Below are 12,529 nucleotides of genomic sequence, written 5' to 3' on the forward strand. Positions count from 1 at the left end.
GTCAATTCCCAAGTAAAAATACAGCTACTGTATGTATCGGGAGAAGGTGCTGTTATCATGCAATAGTATTTGGAAAACAAGAACCGTCTCTGTGCACACTGGTTCCTATTTCCATCTATGATCTAGCTGGAGTGAAGCAACTTATGATAAAGTACCTTGCCCAAGGACACACACGCTGCAACCCCTCTCATTTGTGAACCACTTCTTGTAGAATCACCTCTAGGCTCTTAACCAGTTCACGTCGGATGACGTGTATACACGCAAGGTTTTGCGGTATTCGGAACGGATGATGGATATACATGTACACGCAACGAGTGAGGCCGGAAATATCTGTCGGCGACCTGCTCGCTGCAAGCGAGACCGGAAATATCAGGGTGTGCTACCCACAGATGACAGCTTGAACCCCTCTTGCATCAAGGTTTGTGAAAAACAATCCTGTGCCTGAGTCCAGTCGATGTCAAAATAATCCCGGCGCAAACTGGTTAAGTTTGACACACCAAAAGTGAAGTCACAGCCGCTTAGCTGACTTTGGATTAAGAGGCTTCACCTCGCCCGCTTTGTGGGGTGGGGGCTTCGCCGCCTGGCCAACTTCAATTTGAGGTATCAAGCACTCCATGGACATTTAGCAAGGAATTCCCTTTTGTAACCACTTAGACTTGCATGCAAATGAGGTATGCCCTGTCCTACATGTATATCTCTCACAAAGTATCCAATTGCTTCTTCATTTCATTCATGAATACTTGGAAGGCCTTAACCCCCACTTGATTAGATTTGATCAGATTACTTTGTCTCAACCCACTAGCACCTGTACTACATTGTATAACATTGTATTTATTGACTGATGAATCTACAAGTGCATGGGCCTGGGCATTACAGGGACACAGGGAGTAATAGGCAGGGCAGTTTGGGTTGGTGCAGGACCTTCATTGCAGCCCAGTGGATATAGTCTCCTTAACGTGGTCTATTGCTCTATGGTCTATTTGTCATTCTGATGATCTGGATCCAGGATGGCTTTCTGCCTCGTTTGCCTTTTGTAACGTTCTGAATTGATGCTCTCTACATGAGGTTCTATTCATGTATTGTAATGCACGGTTTTAGATTGGAGATTTCTAAGCAGTAAGGACCATTGCACTGGGTCCTCTGAAAGCTGAATTCAATTGCTTGGGATGGTTGGACCCAAAACCAAAAAAAAGTCAAAGAAATCTGAAGAAAAGCTGACCAATCTAGCTTTGCATCTAAATGAGCATCATTACTTCCTCTTGAGTGAATCTTGTATAGAGCTGCTGTGATTACTTTCAATCGTTGCATAATCCACCTTGGTCAGGTATTTTTAGGGTGTGGTTTGGACATTTATAGCATGCATGTTGGTGTGTTTTTTTTATTTGATGGGTATCCTGGACCAGAATTTGCCACTTCAGTGGAAAGTGAAGAAACTAAGCAGTTTTTCTTTATGGACATCGAAAGTGGCTTTTAAGATAAAAAAAATCTAACAGTGCGTGTTCCATAGAGATGCATGGAACATTAGAAAATGTGGGTTTTTTGTGGAAAAAGTGGGGAACTGCCAACATAGGGCTGGATAGCTCAGTTGGTAGAACACCTGAATGGTAATCCGGAGGTCGCAGGTTCAAACCCTGCTCAAGTCAGCTAGTTTCTTTGTTCAACTTTAAAACATAAATTCTTTTTGGAGAAAATACCGGTACTGTCATGTCAATTTTAGGCATTGTACGTTAATCTATACAACTTTGAATAGTTTTACATTCCACAGCGAACTCAATAGAAAAGTGTGTTCAGCCATTTCATGTGACATTCCACTAGATTACATAAATGTGATGAAACTTTTAGACATTTTTGTTGCTATTCTAATGGGTGATAGAGACCTACATGTACAACAGAGTATATATGTACTTTCATGCCGGTCGTTTGCCAATAGTAACACCCAAGCCATGTCACATAGTTTTCATGTTGTTCCCTGCACATATTAACTCCTTCAATGCATATTTGTTTTTTACATGTAAGCCTACATGTACAGGAAAATCATATCTAACCAGAATTGTTACTCAACTTATAAATGGTGGCATTTCTAATAGTTCATGTGGCAAATCTAACAACCCTCTTATCCAATTAAAAAAAAAATGCATTAATGTCTATGCAACATCCAATCAACTAAAACGACTAAAGTTACTGGTATTACCATTCTCTTCTAACTTTTCTCAATTACACAATATGCGTTCATCCACCTTCTGACTAGCTTCTTTGTACTGGTCTGGTACTTCAATGAATGAAAGTTGTACCTCATGAATTATTCAAGAACCAGCCGTCACTTCAGTTGTGGACTGGAATAATGCATTCTGCCCTCAATAGTTTGTGTCTGGTGTTCTACATGTATGCCCACCATTGTGGTTTTTCCATTGTTATTATCATGTGGGCATACAATAAGGCTAGATGCTTTGCTTCCCTGAAAGGTACTGGTTCTACTATTCAGCAGTGCATGTGGAGCATGAGTTTTGGTAACTGCGTGCAAGTATTGAAAGTCTCTACACATGTTGACATGTTGATATGTCAAATGTTTTGATGCGCCGAGTCCCCATCACCGCACCAAACGCCATGTTTGACTCCGTAACAGAATGGATCACGGAAGTGGTCCAGTCAATGTCGTCAAACGAACAAGACGTAAAAACGCCGTCCAATAACAATAACCTGAAAGAGGGCATTGATAATCCGGCGCTGGAGCTATCGGAGGACGAAGAAGTTGATGATGGCTCAGAGAGGGAAGAATTAATCGTCTTTAAGTTGTCTGAAGGGAGAACGGAACCTGTTGAAAACTGCAGCGAAGCTGAGGTTGAGTTAGACACAAGTTTAGACCAGTATTATACCTATAAGATACCAACATGGCTTGAGGCACCGACAAGTAATGGTGAGTCGTTTGAAACGTCCAGTTCAGTCTTTTGAAATCAAGGGAGAATCTAAAGTTTACCCTAAAGAATAGGATATTACAAATTGAAGCAACATACATCATATGTAAACAACATATTGTGAACTTTGTGATGTACACCTGTTAACCTTGTTTAGAGCCCAAACAGATAAGTGAAAATGATGAGAAGTACATGTAATAGTTATTCGGGAAACTAAATGGGAGTAAAATGAAAGAAATGAAATTAAGAAAATATGGAATTAATTTAACAGAAAAATTGTTTCTCATGATTACAAAGAACTTGAAGCAATTAAATTGTTAGACAACTAATTTGACATTTGGTGTATTCTATAATCATTTTTTCCTCTTAAATTGCAAAATACATTCACATCACATGTGAATTTTTAGTATGCAACCCAAAATTTAAACTTAAAAAGTTCCTAAATAAGCAACTCCCCATGTCAAGGTACGGGTGCATTTTTTTTTTCATATATAATGTTAAGTGATTTTTGCAATTTAATAAATTGCACTTTGTTTCAGGTCAAAAAAGACAGCACGTTTCCGTTCTACACCGCATTAGTCTGAGTCCCCAGCCCCAAACAGATATTATATGGTATGACCGCGAGGAACCAGACTCTGGTATGACCATTTTCCAATACAGTGGTATTCCCTTCCTACTGACACTTAAGTTCTTAACGTTTCTGTAACAGACCCCCCCCTCCCCTCCAATAATAATATTAATAAGAATAATAAAAATAATAATAATAGTAATATTCTATAAATGAAGTTTGCCAGACTTTCTTGGCTGATACATGTACTGGTACATTGTACATGTACCGGTACATATGTAATGTCACAGAGGTTTGGAATTTTTATTTTTTTCCATTTGCCCTGTTTTAAAAAAAAGTGTTCTTTTGATGGTTACATGTACTTACAGTGTAATCATGCCGATAATTTCATGGAAGACATGTGTCATTCTATAAATTAGGGGTCCAATAGGAAAATTTGTTTTATAACTAAAGAGGAAATGTATTAAAGTTAAAGATACTTTATGTGTAACAAACTCCAATAAAGTTGCATTGATAAAACCTACAAATTTATTATCTTGATTCCATTTAGTTCCTGTTTTGGTTAGAAATAAGCCGAAAATTTTCATATTTTTGGCTAAAAAGTGGGACAAAAATTACAGTCTCAACATATTTACATTTTTGCCTTCTTTAAAGGTAAAGTGTGCAATTTTGTAGGTCAAAATGATGGATGTACTAACTCAATTTCAACATGAGATACAATTTTTAAAGGAATAAACGTGTGTAGATGTGATATGGTGCTCCCCAATATTATGGTTCTATTCACATGTAACATTTGGTGTCCCGGTGTCCCTGTTACGTGTGAACCAATTCTGCTGTGTGTAAAGTGTCTTTCAAGGTCACATTGTTTACTTTTCTTTGGTATTTTACAAATTCTGTCCATTAAATAAAAGCAGAAGAAAGCAACAAGACAGCAATGCTAAGAAACAAAAATAAATGACCATTTGTAACATTTGTAAAATTTCACACGTAACATGGTGTCCTGTGGTGTCCCAGTTACGTGTAAAGCCTAGTGTTTTGAATATTCCAGATGACAAAGTTGTTAAGGATCTCCTTTCTGTTCAAAAGGCTTGCACTTCACCATCCTGATGGAAGTAAATAGAACCTCATGTTAAAAAAAGCAAGATTTACCATAATTAAAACAACTTAGTTTTCAAGCCCTTTTAATGCAATGTCCCACTTTGGACCCCTAATTTATAGAATAACCCACATAGTCTGTACTTTTTTTCCCTACACTTTTTCCTTGATCAGATTTACATGGTTACATATTACTCATTATAACTGGTCTACTCTGTACCAAATCACTTACATGTATTTCAGAAAGTAGTGACGTGACTGCCTCCATTTTTGATAAAAGTTTGTTTTATAACATGTACCGTACCTTGATGTACATGTAAATTGTAAATAACAAAATCCACTTTTCATTCTCAACTGTACCCCATGTTTATAACATGAATATAACATGGACTGTACATCTTTAGGAATATTATATCTCAACCAAACTAAGTGGGGAGAAAAAGTTTTTATAAGTTCATATTGAGAACTGGAATAATTTCTAAGTCTCATCCAAAGCTGATTCTGTCAATTGAAGACCCGCTTGATTGATTGACGTAGAATAACTCTAAATTGTGTCTGATGGGTAGAGGTTAATTAACACAGTGGTTTGAGTTGACTAATGCTCTAATTAACTTCAATTTATTATTCAATCACAAAACTACTTCATAATCATGTACAGGTAGAATTAATTTATGTACAAATGTTAAAGGTTTGAAGGGAAATGTAAATGTAACTAGTGAACAAGGGCGGATCCGGGGGGGGGGGGGCAGCGGCGCAACAGGGGCCATGCCCCCCCCCCCCCCCAAAAGACGAACCCAATTTTTTTTTTTTTTATGTGACGTTGCAATAAAGGCAGTCACTGCGTACACCACCATCTTTTCCTCAAACAGAAATTGGTTAAAGTGGTCAGAAATTGCCTCAGATCGCACCACAAAGCATCTAGAATCCAAAATTGGCCCCGAACCCCACGTCGTTATTTTTTGGACCCACTTTTTGGGAGACCAAATTTTGTGTGGCCCCCCCCCCCCAAAAAAAATTTTGCTCTGGATCCGTCCTTGCAAGTGAAACTTGTTTCTGTGGAAAGTTGAATTTGTCCTGACATTCTTGATCATTTTGGGTACTGCATCGAAGCAATTTTTGCCTTTTTCTGCTCTACTGATTTCCTTATTTTTTTTATCAATAGGATTTTTGAAAATTGAATGGCTAAAAGCATAACTGTAGGGTAAATACACAATGGAAATGGGACATTTTTCCACCATTACTACAATATACTTGCATAAATGTCTGTAGTTTCTGTACCGGATGCTTCTGTGACAGTATTTATTAATGGTCTCAGATTTGTTTCCTGTTTGACAAACTAATTCAGTCCATAAGTTTCTCCTCTGTTGGGTTGCGTGACTCGACTGGTTGTGATGCCAGTGGTGTTGCCATAGCGATAAATGGGGTGATGCAGTCCTTCGCTCTGGTACATACAATATCGGTTCTACATTTTTCCGTTATTGTTGAGTTCACGAGAACAACAGCTGTGGCAGATTAGCGAACAATAGATCCCGAGTAATGAAGGTCGTTATCTCGGGTTTGGTCAACACGTTTCACTCGTACGGTCACGTTCAAAATCCTGGCTCATTAACCCTAGGCACTAGTGTTGTGATTGTACATCGGACAGTTAGCTACGTTTTGCATCATGGAGCTCCAAATTGTTTAAGAAACTTGTGATCCTTAATGAAGTTTGGATTTTAGATGAATTGATAGAGTGAGGTACCTTTGTGAGACATGATATTGAGTTTTATCTTTTGGCAACTTAACTTCTTGAGCACTACGGTAAACTGTAAACACAGATCTATCTGAGAGATCGAGGGAAGACGATTCACAAACTTGCCCAAGTGGGAATCGAACCCACAACCGTCTGCTTACCAGAGACACCTGAGAGTGTTGAGCACGTTAGTCATGGCGTTTGATCGCTTCCGACAATGGGCCGAGGAGAAACTGAACTCGGTCTTTGGAGATGAGGAAGATGCTTTGAAAGCAGACGAACCCCCAGCAGAGACGGACACGACCAATCAGAATGAAGACAGTGCCCCTGATGAAAAGGAGGGCGAGCATGACAACAAGGGGATTTCCTCGTTTCTTGGGTTGCCAGATTTTCTGTTGAGAAAGGGCGACAGCACCAAAGATTTGGATGGTAGTACGGATCGCGACAGCGGGACCTGTATGTCTGAAGGTATGTTCAGGCGAAGTGACGTCACTACAAAGCATCCAAGTTGTCTAGATTCGGTTTTTAAATACCAGAACTGCATTTTTCAAAGAGATTGGCTTACATACATGATAACATCCCTTTTTTGTTTGACAAGAAACATAACAGAATGAATGTGGATAATGTCACGCCACACCACAAGTATGAAGTGAACAGTTCCTGTTGCGTGCACTGCAATGTGGGACAGTTTTTACCCAAATTCTAAACAAAATCACTGTAGTAGCTCCGAGTACATGTACATGTGTTAATTTTTTGTAATGGTGAGGGAGGGGGGGGGGAGGCATGTGTGTCACCACCCAGTAGAGGGGGGCAGGGGGTACTTGTTGGCAAGTGGCAGTTCTACCGGGGGGAGGGGGGGGGGGGCTAGGTATTTTGTCTAGCCCCCCCAGAAAAATTCCATAAAAAAAATAGCACTAGCAATATGTAAGAATGTGACGTACCGTGTGAACGGTCTCCCCCGAAATGAATAGTCGTGAGAAGGGTGCATTTGTAATAATATAGTGTTCCTGATTGTAGGATTTTATCAGTGTGCTCCTCATTGAAAATACGCCCCCCCCCCCTCCCCCCACTATTGATTTTTGGAGGCTTAAGTGTGCGGAGAAAATAACCGGTCTACATTTCAGCACGCCTCCCAGAAAACTCTGGATCCATCCTGCTAGCCCCCCTAAAATATTGGCTCTAGAACCGCGCCTGCTTGTTGCAAAAAAATGTTTGTCCATACGCAAATATGGCAGTGGCACCATGAATAATGTCACTTTTTGTCCGAATGTCGTTGGCTGTGAACATCGCATCCCCCCCCCCCCCCATTATTCAGATGGTGTCCAACCCCTCCTACCCCCGTCCTTTAATCTTGAAGCGGCGGGGTGACTGGATAAACATTCGTAGCAACCTTCCGGCATGGAGTGGTCTTTCAGCAAATTTGTTGTCACACCCCAACTTCTGACTGGACTACGCCCCAGCCACACCCAACCATGACCCCACGTCCCAGCCCTGCCACGCCCTTCCCCTCCTGCCCATGAAGAAGAAAGCCGAGAGAAGTAAATTGATAAACTGGAAATAATCAAATTATTGCAATAACTTGATGTGCCGGTATTTGAAGAATGTTGGGAGCATTGGATAAAAAGGTCATGTAGAAAGTGCCTTGAGCAAATCTGGATCAACAACAGAGATGGAGGATGACTTGAAATTGAAATGAATTTCATACAGACATATTACATGGATAACTGTTTAATAAGTTGATAACTATAATAGAACACCAGCTTGGGATTAAATATTTTAAGTGCACTCCCCCCCCCCCCCACTATATTTAGCTTTAGCATGTTCTATATCATTGTAACAGTTCATGGGTTGCTCATAAATGTTCAAAAGATAATCGCACAACAATTGAATTGACGGCATCTAAAAAAACACATCTTGCAGCACCATTGCTCATGAAGATGGAAGTTGAGCACAAGCATTTAGAAATCCTGGGCCACCCTCAGAACTTGCAATGCAAATACTGAAAATGATAGCAAATTTATAAAAGACATGATTATGAAGGATTCCATTAAAATTTCTATTATTTGGGCCCTTTAAGAAGACATGATTTAAACACAATTGGCTGGCATTTAACCATAATTCTGGCATTCCAAGGGTGGGTGGGGGGAAGGGAGTTATAATGAGCAGGAATGTTTAAGTCGATTTATTCTTAGATCAACTGGCTGAAATCCTGTTGTGGTTTTTGGTGATGCCTGTAGCCTATATATATGCCTGTAAAAAAAAACCTGAAGAAGTTAACATGAATTACTAGTAGGGCTGAAAATAGCTACTGAACCAATTCCAGTGGTTTAGGAATCAGTTTTATGTGTTTTGTGAGAGAGAAGACCAGTGGTTCATACTGTTGATCATAATTTCACAAATACTTCAGTGTTGGTCGCATTTGACCAAGTGCATTGTAAAACGTTAATTTTTTATGTTATAAATTTTCCGTTGACCATTATAGTAACAGTGAAAGAATAATGCATGATTTTGTACGCAGTGCATGACTTAAAGGGAAGATACAACATTTGCAAACATCAAAAAACGAAATGATCAAATTATCACGAAATATCTCACTGGATTGTTAGGGAATGACAGCCTAAAGCATCCTTAAAAGTTGCGGCTCCTGGTGTGCTGACATTTTCAACAAAAAGTGTATTTTTCCAACGCTGGTCGGCTGGTCGGCCGACCAGCGTTGGAGAAAACTGGCTTTTTTCATATTTCGCTCCTAATTTTTCATATATAGTTCGTCTACGTTTTCTTTGCAATTGATTACACACCTGTGAAGACTACAAGCCTGCTAGACTGATTCTCATGATCTTACAATTCCCCAAAGCCTATATTGCTCCGGTTCATCTTAAGTGGCGTCAGGGAACCAGACCACAAGAATATGATTGGTTTTCTTGGTTTTTCCAGCATCTACAAACCCAAAACATGAAACAAGTCAGTGTAACAATATTTGCTATAACATACTAATCCTCCAAATCCATTTATTTCTGAAAATTGCAGAAAAAACAAATGTTGTACATGTACATTCCCTTTAACCTTTAGCACTTGTTTTACATTGTACAACACTATATTTGTTAAAAAATATTCATAAATACCTTTTTGGAATCAAAAATATTGCAGCGACGTAGCTTTTGATGTCATCGCGACATCTTCATTGAGCAGAGTGAACCACTCCGGTCATGTGACCACCACCTTTTGTATGTTTTTTGAGACTTACAAAGATAGCCGCGCATGCACATGCGCTAAGCCTTGGCAGTGGCTTTCAGCCGGAACCTATGGGGAGGAGGCAAAAGTATTTTAAAGGTACCGGTATCAACAAGGTCTGTTCTGTAACAGATTCTCCCAAATCGTAAGGGAACCGTAGGCAATTGAGAGTTGAAAAGGGGGGGGGGGGGGGCAATTTGAGCTTCAAAGTAGCTGAAACTCAATTTATTGCCGTTGGGGGCGTTCTACAGCTAGCTGGCGCAAAAAAAAAGGCACTATTTTGGGGCCTAATATCAACCTCGGATAATTTTTTTCTTTCAATTTTTTTTTGATGGAATATGAATAATCAATACTTTCTCTTTGCCCTTAAAGTGGTTTGGGGGAGCATTGCAAACTTTCGGGCCTATTAAAGGGTGCACACTGGTAAATAGGGCTAAACCCATCCGCCAAGCTCATGAATGAAAGTTATACCCTCAAAATATTCTATATTAGAGAGTTCTGAGAGCCATACAATTGGGGAATTGAAGAGATATGGCAATGTTCTGGCCCGGACTTGGGGCTGCCAATTCTGAGTATTTTGGATGCAATTGGGCTCGAAAGTGGTACTACATTATATTTTGCCATGTTGTGGAGGGATCATATTTCAAGGTGGCTACTTTTCTGCTTTGGGAAAATTATGGGTTGTCTTCTTTGGGTGAGAATTCCTCAATAAGTCAATAGTCAACCCACCAAAATATGAATAGAAAATGGCAGGTGACGTGTTGATCATCATTTTTCTGTGCAGCTTAAATACCTGTGAGAGTTCTGAGTACATTTTTGTATTTTTTAAAAGAATTTTGAAGTATGGGCATTTAGCACTAGTGTCTATGGGAATTTTAATGCAGGGGTGCACCCATAAGGGTGAGGGGCACCCATAAGGGTGAGGGATACAGAACTATGAAGGTCACTATTATTTTGCATTGTGACTTTAAACAAAATGGGAAATTCTTATTTCAGTTGACAAAAAAAATTATCACTACTACGTAAGTAGTTGTATAATTCATGCAAGACTTTCATGCAAGATGGCGCCAGAGCTTATCGTGCATTCGCACATGTTTAAGAAAAGGGTTACCAGCCAAAATATTGTATTGCCTGTGACTGGTACTGTGCAGATTATTGCAACAGCACAAAAAAAGTTCCCAAGCAAACACTGTTGGGGTAATTCTGTTGACCTTGTTAAATGCAGGGTGAGAAACATGTTAGCCCTGCAGTGTGACATTTATATGATAGCCCTTCATTGTGCATGCATTTATTAATGGGCAATTATTTGTCTTGACAAGAGCTTAGCGAGCGTAAAATCTGACCCCCAAAATGCGAGGCATGGTGTGTTGACATAAACTCATAAAGCGAGTATTGGTGACTACTTGTTGTACCTCCCAACCTCCTCAGACTTTCTGTGACCATGTGACCTACAGGGGGTATGGTAGCTGTTGTGTTATGTCACTGATGCATGCATACCACTGGCTGTGTGCTAGCTTATGCAGCATTACTGGTCTTGTGCTAATACTGCATGTGTGCATGCTGATTGCTGCATGATGTATACCGGTACATATAACTGTGAATCAAAGCACCCTGACACAACAACTGTGTTTTGTGTAGTTTCTTTCCATGCCTGCAATGCAAGAAACTGGATTGAGGAAATAGTACTGGCAAGGTTATGAATCTGAATCTGTGATGAGACAAGTCTTCAAGGTGTGACAGTGTGATTATACTATAGTGAAGTACATTGTAGGCGTGTACACTCAACCAACCAAAGTGTGCACGAGGAACAGTTGGTGATGTGAACTAGTATTTGTAAGCTGTTGAGTACATTAACTCCAGCTGTACAGGGTGAAAGATTAAATACATGCTTACACAAAGTCTGCAAAAATTTGGCATGTGACTCCAATGCTCCAAACTATGGCATGTGACTCCCAACTATGTTGCATGTGACTTCAAACTTCTGCCTAACTGATTATTAGAAATGCGGTCGCCTGATAAATCATTTACAAGCTGAGTTGCTGCCATCACATGATTTGAATTAACTTCCCTGGGAATATATTCTTCTGCAAAATCAGAAATTCTCATTGACCGAACAGCCATGGGGAAGAAAAGCAGCTTGTGTTGCTGCTGCCGACGTTCCGTCGATGATCTTGACGATGAACACATCACCAGCACGCCGAATGAGAACACCCCGCTGATGTCCTCTGGTCTCACGACGGTCTCGGAACTCGAAAAGTCAGTGAAAAATGGCCAAAATGGCCAAAATAGCAAGCCTCAGCGCTGGTCCGATATTCCAGACGTCCTTGTTATTAGCGCGACGGAGAAATGCGACAAGGGCCAACAGGACAAAAGTGACGCGGAGAGGAGGATTTCTTCCCAAAGCAATCGTAGCAGCAAGGAATCCATGCACTCTGGAAAACCTGAAACACAGAATGAAAAAGGGAACGTTCTCGCATACGCATTTAAAACAGTGGGCGATCTAACTGTCGGCACTGCAACTGGTAAGACAGGTTGTCATGTGGGTTTTTTTTAATGCCAATAAGAAGGGAGACATTTTGGTTTGGAGTTAAGTTGTGTAAGGCAAAGCCAATATTAGAAGGCTAGTTTAAACACTCCCAATGGATGTCATACCTAAATGTACACTCATAAAGTTAGTCCAAAAATTTGGGACTCCCATACTGTGTATGAGAGTCCCAAACTTAAAGGGAATATACAACATTTGCAAACATCAAAAAACAAAGCTACTACCACATGTTTACGAAAAAGCTTACTACTACTAGGATGTTGGTAAATAAAGCATCCTGTAAAATAATGGCACCTGGTGTGAAGTCATTTTCAAGAAAAGTGGTGTTTTTGTATAAATTTCAAACGGTGGTCAGCCGACCACCGTTGGAAAACCTAACTATTTTTCAACTACTGCTCCAAATTTACCATTTCTTTTTTCAGTCCAAATTTTGTTTGCTATTGGTT

At 39.9% G+C, this 12,529-nt stretch overlaps 1 protein-coding gene across 7 annotated transcripts in view; it reads left to right on the forward strand.

Moving 5' to 3' along the window:
* Positions 1–12,529, forward strand: part of LOC119742890 (synaptotagmin-16-like) — a 51,863-nt gene that overhangs the window by 19,632 nt on the left and 19,702 nt on the right. The window contains exons 1-2 of one of the 7 annotated variants that reach the window (XM_038219134.1): positions 2,414–2,914; positions 3,452–3,550. The exons of 3 other annotated variants lie outside the window; for them this stretch is intronic. In XM_038219134.1, coding sequence (XP_038075062.1) covers positions 2,557–2,914; positions 3,452–3,550 — 457 coding nt within the window. In that variant the 5' untranslated portion in view covers positions 2,414–2,556. Of the gene's footprint in view, positions 1–2,413; positions 2,915–3,451; positions 3,551–6,486; positions 6,776–11,138; positions 12,061–12,529 lie in introns of those variants that run through there. 3 more of the 7 variants (XM_038219137.1, XM_038219141.1, XM_038219135.1) reach the window with 3 other exon arrangements.

Source organism: Patiria miniata, unplaced genomic scaffold (genome assembly GCF_015706575.1).
Source record: "Patiria miniata isolate m_02_andy unplaced genomic scaffold, ASM1570657v1 HiC_scaffold_6, whole genome shotgun sequence".
In the NCBI taxonomy this organism is placed as follows: Eukaryota; Metazoa; Echinodermata; class Asteroidea; order Valvatida; family Asterinidae; genus Patiria; species Patiria miniata.